At 42.5% G+C, this 18,035-nt stretch overlaps 1 protein-coding gene across 4 annotated transcripts in view; it reads left to right on the forward strand.

The window, feature by feature from the left end:
• Positions 1–3,108: 3,108 nt before the first annotated feature.
• The window catches only part of slc26a6.2 (solute carrier family 26 member 6, tandem duplicate 2), a 43,250-nt gene continuing 28,323 nt past the window's right edge, over positions 3,109–18,035 (forward strand). The window contains exons 1-10 of one of the 4 annotated variants that reach the window (XM_079490485.1): positions 3,109–3,202; positions 8,101–8,250; positions 9,469–9,608; positions 10,368–10,478; positions 11,127–11,305; positions 14,068–14,232; positions 15,696–15,848; positions 16,520–16,602; positions 16,806–16,953; positions 17,788–17,901. In XM_079490485.1, the coding sequence (XP_079346611.1) occupies positions 3,144–3,202; positions 8,101–8,250; positions 9,469–9,608; positions 10,368–10,478; positions 11,127–11,305; positions 14,068–14,232; positions 15,696–15,848; positions 16,520–16,602; positions 16,806–16,953; positions 17,788–17,901 (1,302 nt within the window). In that variant the 5' untranslated portion in view covers positions 3,109–3,143. Of the gene's footprint in view, positions 3,203–5,165; positions 5,289–5,475; positions 5,541–6,751; positions 7,785–8,100; positions 8,251–9,468; positions 9,609–10,367; positions 10,479–11,126; positions 11,306–14,067; positions 14,233–15,695; positions 15,849–16,519; positions 16,603–16,805; positions 16,954–17,787; positions 17,902–18,035 lie in introns of those variants that run through there. The other 3 variants (XM_079490486.1, XM_079490488.1, XM_079490487.1) reach the window with 3 other exon arrangements.

Below are 18,035 nucleotides of genomic sequence, written 5' to 3' on the forward strand. Positions count from 1 at the left end.
CCATTTACATGCATGTGAAAGCTTAGGGCTTTCCTGTCAAATCTGCAGCAAGTATTTCAAGATGTACGGATTCTAGGTCTTGTCCTGTATATTTTACACAGACATCCATTAACGTCATCCAGTCAACATGTGCGTGTCCCATATACGATCCCTTCTTACATCTATGTTTGTCTTTGTGACCTGAACCAAAACTAGTTCAACTCGTCTGGGTATGAGCATAGGATAATATATTATATTTTCTTACTTGGTTTTTCTCGATGAGGGTGTGTCATTCTGTGCTCTTCCGTAACCTACTGTGGATTATATACCAGGGACAAATTGATAGCTCTTCCTTGAACCACCCTTGGACTATACCAGGGACAAGGTAATATTTTTGCTCTACCTCATAAACCAGTGTCAGTCTTCTATGTGGATTATATACCAGTGTCAGTCTTCTATGTGGATTATATACCAGTGTCAGTCTACTATGTGGATTATATACCAGTGTCTTCTATGTGGATTATATACCAGTGTCAGTCTTCTATGTGGATTATATACCAGTGTCAGTCTACTATGTGGATTATATACCAGTGTCTTCTATGTGGATTATATACCAGTGTCAGTCTACTATGTGGATTATATACCAGTGTCAGTCTTCTATGTGGATTATATACCAGTGTCAGTCTACTATGTGGATTATATACCAGTGTCAGTCTTCTATGTGGATTATATACCAGTGTCAGTCTACTATGTGGATTATATACCAGTGTCAGTCTTCTATGTGGATTATATACCAGTGTCAGTCTTCTATGTGGATTATATACCAGTGTCGGTCTACTATGTGGATTATATACCAGTGTCTTCTATGTGGATTATATACCAGTGTCGGTCTACTATGTGGATTATATACCAGTGTCAGTCTACTATGTGGATTATATACCAGTGTCAGTCTTCTATGTGGATTATATACCAGTGTCAGTCTACTATGTGGATTATATACCAGTGTCAGTCTTCTATGTGGATTATATACCAGTGTCAGTCTTCTATGTGGATTATATACCAGTGTCAGTCTTCTGGATTATATACCAGTGTCTTCTATGTGGATTATGCATCGGACACACACTGACTATATACAGTATATCTATCTCGGGTGCTATTTGTAAATGTTTTTTTGTTGTTTCTTGGGGTTTTTTACCTTGTCTTGTAGCAAAGGCTTGTCAATATCTGATGTGAGAAAGCACACAAGGACCCATACAGGGGGGGGGGGGAACTTGATTTGTACATTTTGTGGTAAAAGCAAAAAAAAAAAAAAAATGTTTAGTTTTACAATTTTTTAGCAAAAGCTTGTAAATATGGACCCACACATGAGAAACCCTTTACCCCCTCTCCCTGTTCCCCACCAGAGACATAATAAAGGCATGCGTGTGTGTCCACTCCATGCATGCCTTTATTATCAGTTCCCTTGACACCATCATTTGCTGTGTAAACTACCATCATCACTCCTGATAGAGCCAAGAAAATAATGTGGAAGACCTCAAAAACATATAGGTTATAGTTGAACGATGGGAAAAAGTGGAGTTTTGGGAGTTTTTCTGTTACTCAGCTAATTGAATGAGAACCGCTAGCCAGTCACTTGCTATTGACAGGGGAAACTGTCAGTATATTTAGTCTTGGCTTTAGTCATCGTAGCTTAGTTTTCATTTAGTTTTCTTTAGTGGAAAAAGGTAGTCGACGAACATTTTTCGTCTTGGTTTTAGTGGACGAAATCAACACTGCCCTTTTGTTCTTCTTTCTAATTATTTGTTCGTCCCAATACAAAATGTTTTGTTTATCGTCATCATTTGCCAGGAGCTCAGTTGGCTTTGTCCGAGGCTCAAAGGTCTTTAAATAAATACTTTCTGAAACGTCTAATTGGAAAATGAATGGGAAATTATCTTCCGGTGCGTGCCCTCGAAGGGGGCGGGACTGTGTTTATATTTAGTTGCACGATGGTGCACTGAAAATAGCAGATGTACCAGTTCACAGCATGTCATGCTGTGAAGCGCTGTGAGCTTGTAGATCAGCTATTGTTCGATGCATATCATGACACAATGCATGTCCATGTATAATTCACTCTTGCACCCGGAGAGAAGTTATTTGTTAAGATGGCTGTTTTGGTCTTCAGCATTCCCATATATTTATTTGGCCCTGACCTGGTGTAAGAAGAAAGACACAGAGCTTAACAATCTAATCAACCACTGATAAGGGTTGCTTAAGACTCCTTCGATACAGACCTGTCTCTCTCTATTGCAGGCATATGTCTCTCTGTCTTGCCTGTCTGTTTCTCTGTCAATCTGCCATCCTGTCTATCACTTCTTACTGAGAGTGTACAAATGGAACCAAATGGACCCGTTAGGGTCAGAGTTACAGACCTGTCTCTCTCTATTGCAGGCATGTGTCTCTCTGTCTGCCTGTCTGTTTCTCTGTCAATCTGCCATCCTGTCTATCACTTCTTACTGAGAGTGTACAAATGGTCCATTTGGTTCTGTTTGTACACTCTCAGAGTTACAGACCCATAAGGGTCCATTTGGTTCCAAACTATCATTTAGCTGGGAACTTCCTGGAACTCCTTCAAGGACCCCTGGGGGTCAGTGGTTCGGAATCACTGATGTAACTAACATGTACCCAAGTGTAAATTCAAACGATTATAGAGAGTCGCAGTCCCCCCCCCTTTCATGACGAGCAACGGCCCGGAATAGAATTTCCCAATTCATTTTTCCCATAGACGTTTCAAAGCCAACTCGGATGGTGACAAATCATGACACCATGACTATAAACACAATTGTTTGGGGACGGAACAAATAATTAGAAAGAAGAAAAACAACAAAAAAGGTGCCCTTTTTTTCTTCTTTCTAATTATTTGTTTGCGAACAAGAACAAATTTCAGTCACATGCTGATGTTATGTCGTTAACATATATTAGGAACAGTAAAGGCCCTCGTATGCTTCCTTGAGGAGTGCCACAGCATTCACCTCCTCACCTGCCATCCAGTTCATGGGTGGATCGAAACTGATTGCCTCAGCACCTCAGAGTTCCCCCCCCTGTCGGTAGCCATGACAGAGAGCAGAAGAGTGGGATACAATGCCCACAGAGATGTCCTGCTGGACCAAGAAGCCGCGGAGAAGATGGCAGAAAGCTCTGAAAAGAAGCCGTCTCTGGCGGACAAGGTCAAAGAATCCATAAGGTAACTTCCTCTGTATGCTCTGGACAGGGTGGGGAATGAAATGTTTTCCATGTTTCCATGTTTTCAATTGAGTTCATTGTTATTTCCAGACTTCATTTGTCACCTAGAATGCTATTGCTCTTTTAGTCTCCTCTATTATTACATAACCTCAGTTATATACAGTAGAATTTGAGATTTACTATAGGTTGTATCTATACTTTAATATCGCTAAACATTTTTATACAGTTTTGCCCCAGGTGTCAGTGGGATGAGTTATTCTGAAATGCACACATCCAGCTTTTCTGTAATGAGCGTGCCATCCAAATGAATGTTGATGTTTGTACCATGTGTTGTCTGTCCTCTGCCTGCACCTCAGAGTAACCCCCACCCCTGTCAAACACTGTCTGTCCTCTGCCTGCACCTCAGAGTAACCCCCACCCCTGTCGGTAGCCATGACAGAGAGGCACCTCAGAGTAACCCCCACCCCTGTCGGTAGCCATGACAGAGAGGCACCTCAGAGTAACCCCCACCCCTGTGGGTAGCCATGACAGAGAAGCACCTCAAAGTAACCCCCACCCCTGTCGGTAGCCATGACAGAGAAGCACCTCAGAGTAACCCCCACCCGTCGGTAGCCATGACAGAGAGGCATCCTCTGCCTGCACCTCAGAGTAACCCCCACCCGTCGGTAGCCATGACAGAGAGGCATCCTCTGCCTGCACCTCAGAGTAACCCCCACCCGTCGGTAGCCATGACAGAGAGGCATCCTCTGCCTGCACCTCAGAGTAACCCCCACCCGTCGGTAGCCATGACAGAGAGGCATCCTCTGCCTGCACCTCAGAGTAACCCCCACCCGTCGGTAGCCATGACAGAGAGGCATCCTCTGCCTGCACCTCAGAGTAACCCCCACCCGTCGGTAGCCATGACAGAGAGGCATCCTCTGCCTGCACCTCAGAGTAACCCCCACCCGTCGGTAGCCATGACAGAGAGGCATCCTCTGCCTGCACCTCAGAGTAACCCCCACCCCTGTCGGTAGCCATGACAGAGAGGCACCTCAGAGTAACCCCCACCCCTGTCGGTAGCCATGACAGAGAGGCACCTCAGAGTAACCCCCCCCCCCCTGTCTGTAGCCATGACAGAGAGGCACCTCAGAGTAACCCCCACCCCTGTCGGTAGCCATGACAGAGAGGCACCTCAGAGTAACCCCCACCCCTGTCGGTAGCCATGACAGAGAGGCACCTCAGAGTAACCCCCACCCCTGTCGGTAGCCATGACAGAGAGGCACCTCAGAGTAACCCCCACCCCTGTCGGTAGCCATGACAGAGAGGCACCTCAGAGTGACCCCCACCCCTGTCGGTAGCCATGACAGAGAGGCAGTGCCGGCCTGAGCCATTTGGTGACCTAGGCAGGATTCTTCCCGGTGTCATAGCTATATGCTGTATTTTGAGTGTCTTAAGTACCAGGTCTTATTACTTAACTTAAGACCTGGAGGCGTGGTCAATGCCATTTGGCTATTCGATAGTGTCTTAGCAAATAGGCATAGTGTCTATTTTAGGCGACGTCATGATGATGGACGATGATTTTTTATTTCACAGCAAACATTGGATTCCATTTCTCTTATGGCCTAACAGTGGCTGGTGAAAGTGTTACTGGACTAAACAAAAAAAAAACAGTGCAGTCAGAGGGGTGTGTTGTGATGCCCCAATCTTAGATTTGTCAAAACTTTCAAAATTGAAGGTGCTTTTTCAATTAATTACATCAAAATATGTATATATGAGTTAGAAAACCAATATATAAATAATAATTTAAAAAAGAATTACGAATAAAAAAACTGAAAAAAATAAAATGCATGCTTGGTGGGCACCCCCCCCCCCCCCCCCCCCCCCCCTCATGGCACCCCCTATAGGCAACTGCCTACTCCCCCCCTCCCCTCATGGCGCCCAAGGCATCTACCTACTCTGCCTATAGGCTGGGCCGGCTCTGCGGAGAGAAGAAGAGTGGGATACAATGCCCACAGAGATGTCCTGCTGGACCAAGAAGCTGCGGAGAAGATGGCAGAAAGGTCTGAGAAGAAGCCGTCTCTGGCGGACAAGGTCAAAGAATCCATAAGGTATAACTTCCTCTGTATGCTCTGGACAGGGTGGGGAAGTATATGCTTGCATATACGGAATGAAATGTTTTCCATGTTTCCAAATGTATAAAAACATCTAATTGAGTTCATTGTTATTTCCAGACTTCATTTGTCACCTAAATACTATTGCTCTTTTAGTCTCCTCTAGTATTTCATAACCTCAGTTATACACTCCAAATACAGTAGAATTTGAGATTGCTACTACAGGTTGTATCTACTGTAACTATTACTGTAAATATTTTTATTAATATCACTATAACATAACTTTGTTGTAAGGATGTCCATTGATTCTACATATTGCTTCTTGTTCATATAGTTTCTACGTATTGCTACTTTGTGACACATATTCTTGGTGAATTTATAACGTTGAATGACTGACTGTATTGGGGTGTACTTGCACTTTGGAGTGGCTAGGATGGAGCTCTGACAGGCTTGATTAGTCTGTTTACAATGCCAGCTGGCTGTCGTACTAATATGGGCCAGTTCCATTTATTTTACCTGACCTTTTTATGAAGATGATGATTTCTGGTTTGTTTAAATTTGCTATTTGCTTTGGTTTCGTCTGCACCAGCGACTGATGGCAGGGTTTTGAGGACAATTGATTATCGCTTACACACAACAGAAACCAAGGAGCATGTATTTGGTGTCCCTGTGTGTGTCTCACATTATTTAAGTATTTGGTGTTGTCCCTGTGTGTGTCTCACATTATTTAAGTATTTGGTGGTGTCCCTGTGTGTGTCTCACATTATTTAAGTATTTGGTGTTGTCCCTGTGTGTGTCTCACATTATTTAAGTATTTGACAGGAACAATATGGGCACTGGTCCCTTGAATATGAATGCCTTTGTGGACATTGGCTCCAGCTAGTGTCCTCAGTGTGTTCCTATACTGACCACCATGTGGACATTGGCTCCAGCTAGTGTCCTCAGTGTGTTCCTATACTGACCACCAAGGACATCCTGCCCAAAGATCTTGTTCTTTGGTGGACTTTCTCAAGATTCAAGATTCAAGATTATTTTATTGCCATGTCAACGAGGTTGATAGGAATTTGTCTTAGTGACATTCATTGCAGTAACAGGGGGATGAGACAACAAATGAACTACACAGCTGCAGCCATTATTTCGGCGCTGCTCTCAGCTTACTTGCATCAGAAAAATTAAGAAAAGAAGAAAAAGAAGGATGGGGGGGGCAGAGTTGGGGTGGGGGTGTTGACAAGGGAGGGGGGAGGGAGAATACATCACATCACATTACAGTTGCATTGTGGGGGGTGGTTGGGGTGGCGGGGGCTTGGGCCAGGTACAAAAAAGCTCTCCTCCTACGCATACCATCGAAAGGGATGAGCTGCGCGGGGGGAGGAAAAAAAGATAACCTAGCTGGAGCAGGGGGGGGGGGGGGGGGGGGGGGGGGGGTTCTTGATTATTGTTGCCATTTTTTTTCACTGCAAGATTGTTCTCCAAATCTCAGGTGATTTCTTCTTTCTTGTGATAACATTGTCACCCACTTTGACCATAATAAAGTATTTGGCCTTTAATGAAAAAATAATGGATTCAGTTTTGCCCAGGTGTAATCATAGTTTGTGCACTAATTAACTATACTAATGATGGTGACTATCTAGCTAATCTACTAATTTGAACCTTGCCCCCCTGTCTTTATGACAGCTGGTCATAGCTCCTTCTCTTCAAGGTCTCCACTGTGAAGTTTTCTCTCTCTCATTCATAAAGGACACTTCAGAGTAGCAGAGTAGAGGACAGACATACAGAGAGACATACAGAGAGACATACAGACAGACAGACAGACAGACAGACAGACAGACAGACAGACAGACAGACAGACAGACAGACAGACAGACAGAGAAAACTGGTGAATTGCATTCACAGGGGACTTTGAATTTCCTTTTCGTGGATCAAAAGGATTTAATATGGACTTCCAATTTGGACACTGAATTGCACTTCGGATTTCTCTCAAGGAGCATTTTGCCCTGAGAACTGGACGCCCGGAGCAGGAGTACAATTAAATGAGATTGGCAAGATTGCAAGATTTCCAGTGCTGGATCATTACTTGGAACAACTTGGACCTGAAGGAGATAGCCCTGCCTCAGATTCAATTTGAAGCACAAGGACCATTTGTGCACACACAGATAGTACCAACTCTTGATACAGCCGAGGGGAGCAGGTTTTTTTTTTTTTTTTTTTTTGCTGTGTATGGCCTGCAAGACTGAACTGAAGGAACATCTAATCTATTCTATTATCCATTATTCCAAACTGTCCGAACTGTAGCAGAAAAGAGAATTTTAGGCTCTTCCTCTGTGGAAAGAAATCATTACAAAGCATAAGTAGATTGAGGTGTACTTTACTTTGTGAAAATGTGAATGATTGTCTGACTCTGATAGACCAAAGCCACGCAGGAATAGAAAAGAAGAGACTCTCTGTACTTTCAGACAATAAAGGATTCAGCTGACACACTTAAGCCAGGAAGAGGTAATTGGATTTTTGTCTGACACTCAGTATAAGAAAACATGCATTTGAAATATTATGTCTGGGCAATATATCAACATTATATCGAGATTGTGAGATTAGATATTGCCTGTAATTTTGGAGACTAGAGACTGAAAAAGAACAAACGCTGTCTTCAAATGCAGTGAAAAAACTTTAATAGGGAAACATAGCAACGTTTCGGCCTATGCGGCATTCAACAGGCTATCTTTATAAAGCAGGCCGCATAGGCCTTTTAGACAGAAGGTATAGGCACCATACGATGTGTACCATTGTTGTCTGTCCTCTGCCTGCACCTCAGAGTTCCCCCCTTGTCGATAGCCATGACAGAGAGGAGAAGAGTGGGATACAATGTCCACAGAGATGTCCTGGACGAAGAAGCCGTGGAGAAGATAGCAGAGAAGTCTGAGAACAAGCCGTCTCTGGCGGACAAGGTCAAAGGATCCATAAGGTAACGACATCCTCTGCGTGCTCTGGACAGGGTGGGGAAGTATGCTTGCATATAACAGAATGTTTCCAAATATATAAAAACATCTAATTGGGTTTATTGTTTCTGTATTATTTCCAGACTTCCCCTCCATTTGTCACCTAAATGCTATTGCTCTTTTAGTCTCCTATAACCTCATATATTAGACACTCAAAATACAGTAGAATTAGAGATTGCTACCAGGTTGTATCTACTAACTATTGTTATACTTTAATGATATGATATGATATGAACTTTATTTGTATAGCGCTTTTCAAAACATATAGTTCCAAAGTGCTGCACAGAGCAAGATAATACCGGTATCGCTATGCTGGTGTCATTTCGACATGACACCAGATTCTACAAATGTCTTCTAAATCCTGACAGTTTTCTGAAAAACCCTTATGTTTCTATGTCATTTCATGTCAAAGGAACCCCAAAAATACATATTCCAAAGTGCTGCACAGAGCAAGATAATACCGGTATCGCTATGTTGGTACATAGTCTCCTCTGTTTTACTGATAACTTTGTTGTAAGGATGTCCATTGATTCTACATATTGCTTCTGGTTCATATGGTTTCTACGTATTGCTACTTTGTGACACACATTCTTGGTGAATTTATAACGTTCAATGACTGTATTGGGTGTACTTTCACTTTGGACTGGACTCACTGGAGTGGCTCTGACAGGCTTGACTAGTCCTGTTTACAATGCTAATGCTGGCAATCGTACTATGGGCCAGTTCTATTTATTTTACCTGACCTTTTTAAGAAGGGCATATTTCTGGTTTGTTTAAATCTGATATTTTGGTTTGGTCTGAACCAGCGACTGATCGATGGCGGGGTTTTGAGGACAATTGATTTGTAAATCGCTTACACGCAACAGAAACCAAGGAGCATATTTCAAAAGGGAGAGATCACAGTTTATGCTAAGCTTTCTCTGGGAGGAAAACTGCAGATGAATCTATGATGGATTGTATTTTCACACACGTGAGTGCTGTGACTTATTTTCCATTGCGTCTTATGAGTCTTTTTTTTTTTTGGCGGCCTGCACATGCACGTCGCCCAAATAATTCATCTTTTCGGGCGATAACAGGCGATTGGGCGATGTGTCGGCCGATGCTCGCCCGCTGTTAAAACGTACTGTTACATGCAACAACAAAATCACCCTCTCCTCTCTGTCTCCCTCTTGCATGTGTGTTAGATGTTCAGGCCCCAGGCTGAAGAGCTGTGTTCTGGGCAGTGTTCCTGTCCTCTCCTGGCTCCCTCGTTACTCCATCAGAGACAACGCCGTGGGAGACCTCATCTCTGGGCTCAGTGTGGGGATTATGCAGCTGCCACAGGGTAAGTGCTTGGTTCAAGCTTTATACCTGACTTGAGGTCTGCAGCAACCACTATACTTGTTGGTGTGTGGACCAGGGGGTCTTCAAGATCTTCATTCAGATGTTTCTTAAACCATTTCGACATGACACCAGATTCTACAAATGTCTTCTAAATCCTGACAGTTTTCTGAAAAACCCTTATGTTTCTATGTCAGTGGTTCTCAAACATTTTCATGTCAAGGAACCCCAAAAATATATGTAATTGGCCGCCAACCCCCGTCTGAATATATGTTGTTCCAGGGACCTCCCAGAAGCAAAGATTTGAGTTAAAAACGTTCACTCTGAATATATAATCAAAGATTTGCGCCACATTTCCTGGGTTTAAAAAAAATAGCAGATCTACAAGCTCGTAGCGCTGCACTCGGTGCCGCGCTATGAGGTTTTAGATCTGCTATTTTTCAATAGCTAAAGTATAACATAATGCTTAAAACACCAAAAGGGGTTCCCGTTCAGTAATTTAATTATATTGGCATAGCAAGGATGAGAAATGCATTTTTTTTACATCCACATTGTTTCAATTGCACACATGATACCTTGGTGATACAATTCTGTCTTGTTTGTACAATTCAGTCATGTTTTAGAGACATGGACACACTGGCATGCTACCTGTCGGCTCTCCATGATTAAGCATTTCTGCTGTAACCAAATTGTAACAAACTGAACTTTGACCTATGATCTGCTACACAGACAGTTTGTTAAGATGTTGTCTGTGACCTTCCAGGTATGGCGTATGCCCTCCTGGCGTCCGTTCCACCAGTCTTTGGTCTGTACTCGTCTTTCTACCCTGTCCTCATCTACTTCATATTTGGTACCTCCAAACACATCTCAATCGGTATGTACTGAAAATGTTCTGTTTTATAAGGATGTTATGTATAAAAAATGACCCACACCGATCTGCACTTTTATTATTTCACCCTTCAGGACCCAGCGATGCTTTTGGGCAACATTTATATTTTATCAAAAAAAAAATTGACCTAAAAACATTGATGTTCATTGTTTAGTCTTACAATGCCATTGGTCATGATATTTCAAAATCTCTGTACTCTGAAATTAATAAACAATGTTTAACCTTTGACCTTTAACCTTTAACTCTGAAAAAGGTAAGTAAAATGCCTGTAATATATATATATTTTGTGATCATTAGAATGTCTAGAACATGTTTTATTTATTATTGTGAAAGATATGCCCCAAATGTATATTATTAATTTATTATTATTATTTTAATAATTATTATAAATGTGCATGACATTTGCATAACACTTTTTTTAACATATTTTCCTCTGCTTAGTACTAGTAGAAGTACAAAGTAGTAGTAAGGTTGAAATCTCTTTTTTGCAAGTAGAAATATATCCGGGCTTTGAAGGGTTAAGCAATGTTTCAATCAAAAGACCTTCAGGCACCTGCTGACAGCTAGTAGCACCACTGCTAAATGCATACACAGAGATCCACACACAACAATCTGCCCGGTCTGTCCGTATAGGTACATACGCTGTGATGAGTGTGATGATAGGATCGGTGACTGAGCGGATGGCTCCAGACTCAGACTTCATGATATGGGACAATTCATCCAACGCCTCCAGCATGGTTAACATCACAGCGCGGGATGACGAGAGGGTCCGCGTGGCTGCAGCCGTCACATTTCTGTCTGGATTATTTCAGGTAAAAAAAAACTATATATGGCCTGGGCCGTGGCTCAGCGGTCCAGGCACCTTGGCCGGTAGTCCGAGTCTGGCAGTGTGCCGTGGGCTCGACTCCCGATCCCGACGGCCTTCACTGCATGTCACTCCCCCATCTCTCTCCCCCATTTCGGCGAAAGCCGCAAAAAGAACAAAAAAACTATATATGGAGACAAGACAGGTGTGTCGGGGGTAATGAACTTGAAGACCAGAAAATGGAGTCTTGGTCTTGCACACTGTCTTCACTAATACAAACGCGTATTAATAGGTCACTCTGACCTTCTTCATGATATGGTTATGTCTGAGTTGTAGGTCCGCCCGCCTGCCTGCCCTCCCATTAGTCAATTTGAATGTAGGATGACATGTGTATATATATATATATATATATATATATATATATATCATCACATACTGGCCACAAGAAGTACTGTAATCGGCTGTGTATGTCGGTGGCGTCGCTCGGCCAATCAGGGATTGTGTATTGTGTAAGATATGTATGTTCAGTATATGTTGATGTTCTCCACCGGACAATAAAGTGCCATTAACTAATCGTAACTAATCTATGTTTCAAAGTTATATATAGGAAACTTAAAACATTTAGAAACTATTATAGTGGACATCTTGGTTAATAGCACTCAACAGATTACGGGTAGTAGACCCTGTTTCAAAGGAACAGGAATCAGACGGAGTTATATAGAGATTAACGGGTCTAACCCAGTTGTAACTCAGAGGGGACAGAGACTTAAGCAATTTTACACGAGAGGGTGTGGTTTCTTTCTTTCTTTTCAAAATCTTTTTATTCAGGTTTTTCGACAGTAGCCCAGGGGCAAGTATTAGACAGACATATAAAATATAAAAATAAAACTCAATCCCCTATCCCACCCTCCCCCCACCCACAATCCCAAGGATAGTCGGAACAGTCTGGAGGAAATAAAATAAATATATATATATATACACACATACACAAAATACATGCATACATAATTACAAAAAATAAAAATATAATAAAATAAAAAAGCAGATTTTTCATAGAGCAGATTTTGTTTCTGTTGTGGTTTGGCATTGGCCGAGGCATAGGCACGGCACACTATGCAGTTTGTGTGTTGTGAGAGGGTGTGGTTTAATGTGATTATTGCCACGACAGTGATGCGGTCAGGAACGAGGCGTAGTCAAGTTCCACAAGCATCACTGAAGTGGCAATAATCACGTTAAACCACACCCTCGAGTGTAATGCATTTATACAACAGTCGCTGAAAAAACATATTTTTTTAATGACAGATGTAGTCACTACGACCACGAATGTCCCAAGAAACTAGCTAGCCTTGCCACCGAGTTTGCTGCGCTCTGGGAAAACAGAGCAGCTGAATTATTTGTTTTGATTAGGTGTGGAGTGGTGCTCGTTTGAACCACGGCTAGAAGGCTGTTTCAACCAATCAGATTGCTTCCTCGAAACAACCTGTTGTATAATGATGAGTCTTATATCCTGCCCCCGAGTTTAGTCTAAGCAACCGAGACAGCTGAGAAGGAAGGGCACTCGGAGGGGAGCTATACAGTAGTAGTAGTGCGTTGAACTCGAATGCTCCCACAGCAAAGCCACTTGCAGCTCCTAAAAAGGGAGTATGCACAGAAGTTTGTGATTGTGAAATGTGAGCTAACCTTACATAGAGAGAGTATTATATTGAAGCCTGGTGTACATAGGCCTGCTTGATTTGCCTGACTGACACGCTATCAATGTAGTATCTTTTTGTATAGATATTTATATGCAACACATCGCATTTTGTGGAAAGTGTTAAGTGCAGTTGTTAAATAATTTTGTTCTCTATTGGTGTAAGTTTTATTTTAAATGTTTGTTTATGGCTTTCGCCTTTATTTTTTATATTTTAAAGAGGGGCGGGCAGTAAGTTGACAGGAGTCAGCAGTAGGTTGCGCGCTCTGCTCGCACACAAGTAGGCCATTCATGGCCTTCTTGTGTGCAAAGCGCAAGTTGGCAGCTCGACAGAGTGCATTTCTAGTTAGAACCCGTCTTGTTTCCACTACATTTTCAGATGCTTCTGTAGCTCCGGCCATTTTCTGACCACATAGACACAAGCTGAGGGTTTGAATCTGCACTCTATTATTATCCAAAAGTCCCCCCATTCTGTGTTTCCTAGAACTGTATGAAAGTATGAAAAAAAATCATTAACATGGTGAATCACATCTTGATGATGTTATCAAGATGTGATTCACCATGTTAATGATTTTTCTCCAGTTCTAGGAAACACAGAATGGGGGGACACTTTTTTATTGTTTCCACACAACAGCTCTAAGGTATATTAATGACATAATAAAATGTTGAAAATGAGTGGAATGCCCCTTTAATGACCTAGTTTCTGATTGTGTTCTCCCAGCAGTGCCACCCTGCTAGAATAACGGTTCAAATTCACCAAACCCTGAAATACTGCTCAATTTTTAGGATGCCTCATTTTCGACCACGGTTGAGATATGACAGGCATTGACGAGGATATAGAGGATCTTTCTTCTCCAGCTATACTATGCACTGTAGAATAGTGTCACCCCCAATTATACCACTGAAGTAACGCTCCCGTATCCCGATATGATATTTAAACCCCATTTTAAGATGTCTTGTAGTGTTAAATATATTAATAAATATATGTAATTCATCAACACGTATGGGATTTGAACACACATGTGCAGAGAGACAATCACTGAAGGTATATTCTCCACTATATGGTCTTCCTCCTCTAGATCGCGCTGGGCTTGGTGCATTTTGGTTTCGTGGTGACCTATCTGTCTGAGCCTCTGGTCCGAGGTTACACCACAGGTGCTGCTATGCACGTCATCGTCTCCCAGCTCAAATACACCTTTGGTATCAGCCCCAGCAGATACAGTGGACCGTTCTCACTCATATATGTAAGACGCATGCCACAAACACACACACACATGCACACCATAATACAAATCGCTGTACATTTTTAACTCTGAGAGTTACAAATGGATAAATTAAAGGTGTAATATTGATAACATTTTCCATAAATACCATGAATAAAATAATACAAAAAAAAAAGTGCTAAATAAAAGTATCACTTTCCCCGTATACTCCCTTGAGTTGCAGCAACTCGTTTTCAAGGGGGTCCTCAGGGCACAACATACAATGTACAACAAAACAATACAGCAACAAACAATAATGACATACACAAAGGCTCTTCACCATCACAAACCCACTACATCAGTATACTCGTAAACCCAGAGTTTCATTCAAAAAATGAAAAACATGAATGCAAGAAATTAGTCATTCAATGTATGTAAATAAACAAGTATGATGCCAATACTGTACTGTAGTGATTTAGTGAGACACCTAGTGGCTGGATGTTGTCTATACTATATCAGTCTGTAGTACTACAGTATATGACCTTTACCACTGAGGATTATACATACTTACTGTAGTATAGCATATATCTAAATGACAGAGCGGTTGCACAAAGACCCGCCCAGCAGCACTGGTTAATGCAATTTATTTGTGCGAGTCATAAGTATTTTTTGTTAAATTACTCATGACAAAGTTGTAAAAATCAACAGTATGTATATCCATAGAATAAGCAAGCAGCACGCGCTAGACAATACACTAGTTCGTTCTTTCAATCATTTTATTATTATTATTTATTATTATATTTTCACAATCTGATACAACGCCGGCTAGCCTACTTTCTATAATGTTTTGATAATTTGCGCGACAGATGTATATATGACGGTATAGAGTTTCAAACTAGTGTCCGCGGACCCCCATTAGAAAATATATGCCAAGGAAGCCCCATAAGAGAAGGTTTTTTTCGGCTCTGGCAGTGAATTTAGTCTCTGTGACACATCTAGGGGCCACAATCTGCATTCAAAGATTTTCCTAGAAGCTTTGTCATTGGTCGATTTGCCTGTCTGCTTCCTGATTCATTGCGACCGGGTTTTTTTCGACCAATGACAAAGCTCAAATAGGAATGAAGAAATAGCCAGCACACAATTGTCCTTTTCAAAGAAAAAAGGAATAGCCAGCACACAAGAAATGTCCTTTTCAAAGACGAGGACATTTCTTGTATGCTGGCTACAGACAATATGCATACTGTATGTAAATCAGGCTAATTCACTCAGCTTTCACAGTCAGACACCCTAAGTAATGCACACAAAAATACCACCCCTCTAATGGAAGGGGAATAATGCAGCAAAGAGTTTTCTTATGGTTTCTATTTGATCAGTTGCTGTTGTCACTTACATCACTGATTGCTCTCTCCCCCTCATTCTGTGCGTGCTTGCGTGCGTGCGTGCGTGCGTGCGTGCGTGCGTGCGTGCGTGCGTGCGTGCGTGCGTGCGTGCGTGTGCGTCTTCAGACCGTGTTGGAGGTGTGTTATCTACTGCCAGAGACTAACATTGGTACTCTGGTGGTCAGCATCGTTTCTATAGTGGGTCTCATCCTTGTAAAGGAGCTCAACATCTACCTGGGGAAAAAACTACCTGTGCCCATTCCTGTAGAGCTGCTGGCTGTGAGTGAACACCACGTACACTACACACACACACACACACACACACACACACACACACACACACGCACACGCACACCAGTCCACCAGGGATGTGCAGAGAGTGTTAGAGAGGCAGGGGCTGAAATTCCACTTTTGGCACTTTTGGAAGAAAATAGCTGATCTACAAGCTCTCACCGCGTCACGCTGCGACGCGTTGAGAGCTTGTAGATCAGCTATTTTCTGGGCGCCACCCCGCACTCGTTGGCTACTGGAGATGCGACGATGACATGGATTTCTAAACAAAGTCTTTCAATGCAAAATGCTGAGTTCAAGATCAGAAGAAAGCAATTCTCGGGTATATACTGTATGGCATGGAAAGGAGAGGAGGGGCATTTGCATTTCTTTCACCATAGTAAATGCTGCATTCATGGTCTGGAGAGGGCAGTTGTTTTACAGACGGGTAAAAGGGCAGGGGCTGATGTCTATGTGTGCACGTCCCTGACACACACACTCACACACACACATCCGTGGTCTCAAACAAACACATGTATAATTATAATACATCAAGGTCATTATTAATTCACTCTAATAGACTTTACCCGCACTTACTCTGTAATGTCTCTGTCTGTCTCTCTTTGTCTCCTCTCTCTCTCTCTCTCTCTCTTGGTCTCTCTCCCGCTCTCGCTCTCTAGATCATCATCGCCACAGTAATCTCCTGGCAGGTGAACCTGGATGTTAAGTATGGAATTGATGTGGTGGGGGCGATTCCATCAGGGTGAGACCCTAACACACACGCACGCACGCACGCACGCACGCACGCACGCACGCACGCACGCACGCACGCACGCACGCATGCACGCACACACGCACACACATACACTCTCTCTCTCTCTTGTAAAATTGTATCCCAGGTCAGCAGGATTATGTGCTTAGTGTGTCATCCATATCATTGTATGTTCCCCACCGTCCTTCCTCCAGCCTCCAGCCACCCGTTTTCCCAGCAGTCCCTCTGTTTGGTCAGGTGATCGGCGACGCCTTCGCCATCGCTGTGGTCGGCTACGGCATGGCCATCTCTCTTGGACGAATCTTCGCGCTGAAATACGGATACAAGGTGGACAGCAACCAGGTAGGACTGATACAAGGTGGACAGACAGCAACCAGGTAGGACTGATACAAGGTGGACAGCAACCAGGTAGGACTGATACAGTACAAGGTGGACAGCAACCAGGTAGGACTGATACAAGGTGGACAGCAACCAGGTAGGACTGATACAAGGTGGACAGCAACCAGGTAGGACTGATACAAGGTGGACAGACAGCAACCAGGTAGGACTGGAGGAGGAGGGAGGGTGGGCGTTTTTTAAACCAGTGGTTCCCAAACTTTTTCATGTATGTATGTATATATGTGACCAAATTTGACTGAGGGACTGCCATTGGAATTCTTTTCATGTCATATGAAAGCAGGGAATCATAGCTTCAAATTGACATATTGGTTGTTCAAACAGCGAGTTGAGAAAACAGGCTTGAAAAGGTTCACTTCTACACCTAGCCACATGTTTAAGCATTTATTTGATATTTACATGTCGATTTCAGCTCTGACACTTATTTCAGACATACTCTAGTATGTGAAGAGTCTGCCTGTGCTATTAACTCATTTTTTAAAAAAAAGGGTTTTCTCCTCTGGTGAAAAGCTGGAATTTGCATGATGGCAGGTTCTCAGTCAAATATGGTCACATATGTGTGTATTATGTACATGTGTATATTTTAATTTTTCTATTTTTCATTTGTTTTATTATGTACTGTGTTTCTTTGTATGTGATAATATGGACCGTGAGTCTGTAATAAAGATTGAATTTAATTGAATATGTTCTTAGCTTAGCTTAGCTGATTTCTCTAAACCAAGAATCCAAGATCATGTTCCATTGTGGATAATAAAGAACATCTAATCTAATCTAATGTAGGAGCTGATTGCCCTGGGTCTCTGTAATACCGTCGGTGCAGTGTTCCAGTGCTTCTCCATCAGCTGCTCCATGTCTCGCTCCATGGTTCAGGTCACCACAGGAGGGAAAACTCAGGTATGTACCAGTGTTGATCTTGTCGACTAAAACTAAGACGAAAAAACTAACATTTTCCACTGACGAAAACTACATGGAAACTAAGCTATATTGACTAAAACTAACACTAACATACTGACAATTTCGTCAACAAA

Source organism: Electrona antarctica (genome assembly GCF_951216825.1).
Source record: "Electrona antarctica genome assembly, chromosome: 2".
NCBI lineage: Eukaryota > Metazoa > Chordata > Actinopteri > Myctophiformes > Myctophidae > Electrona > Electrona antarctica.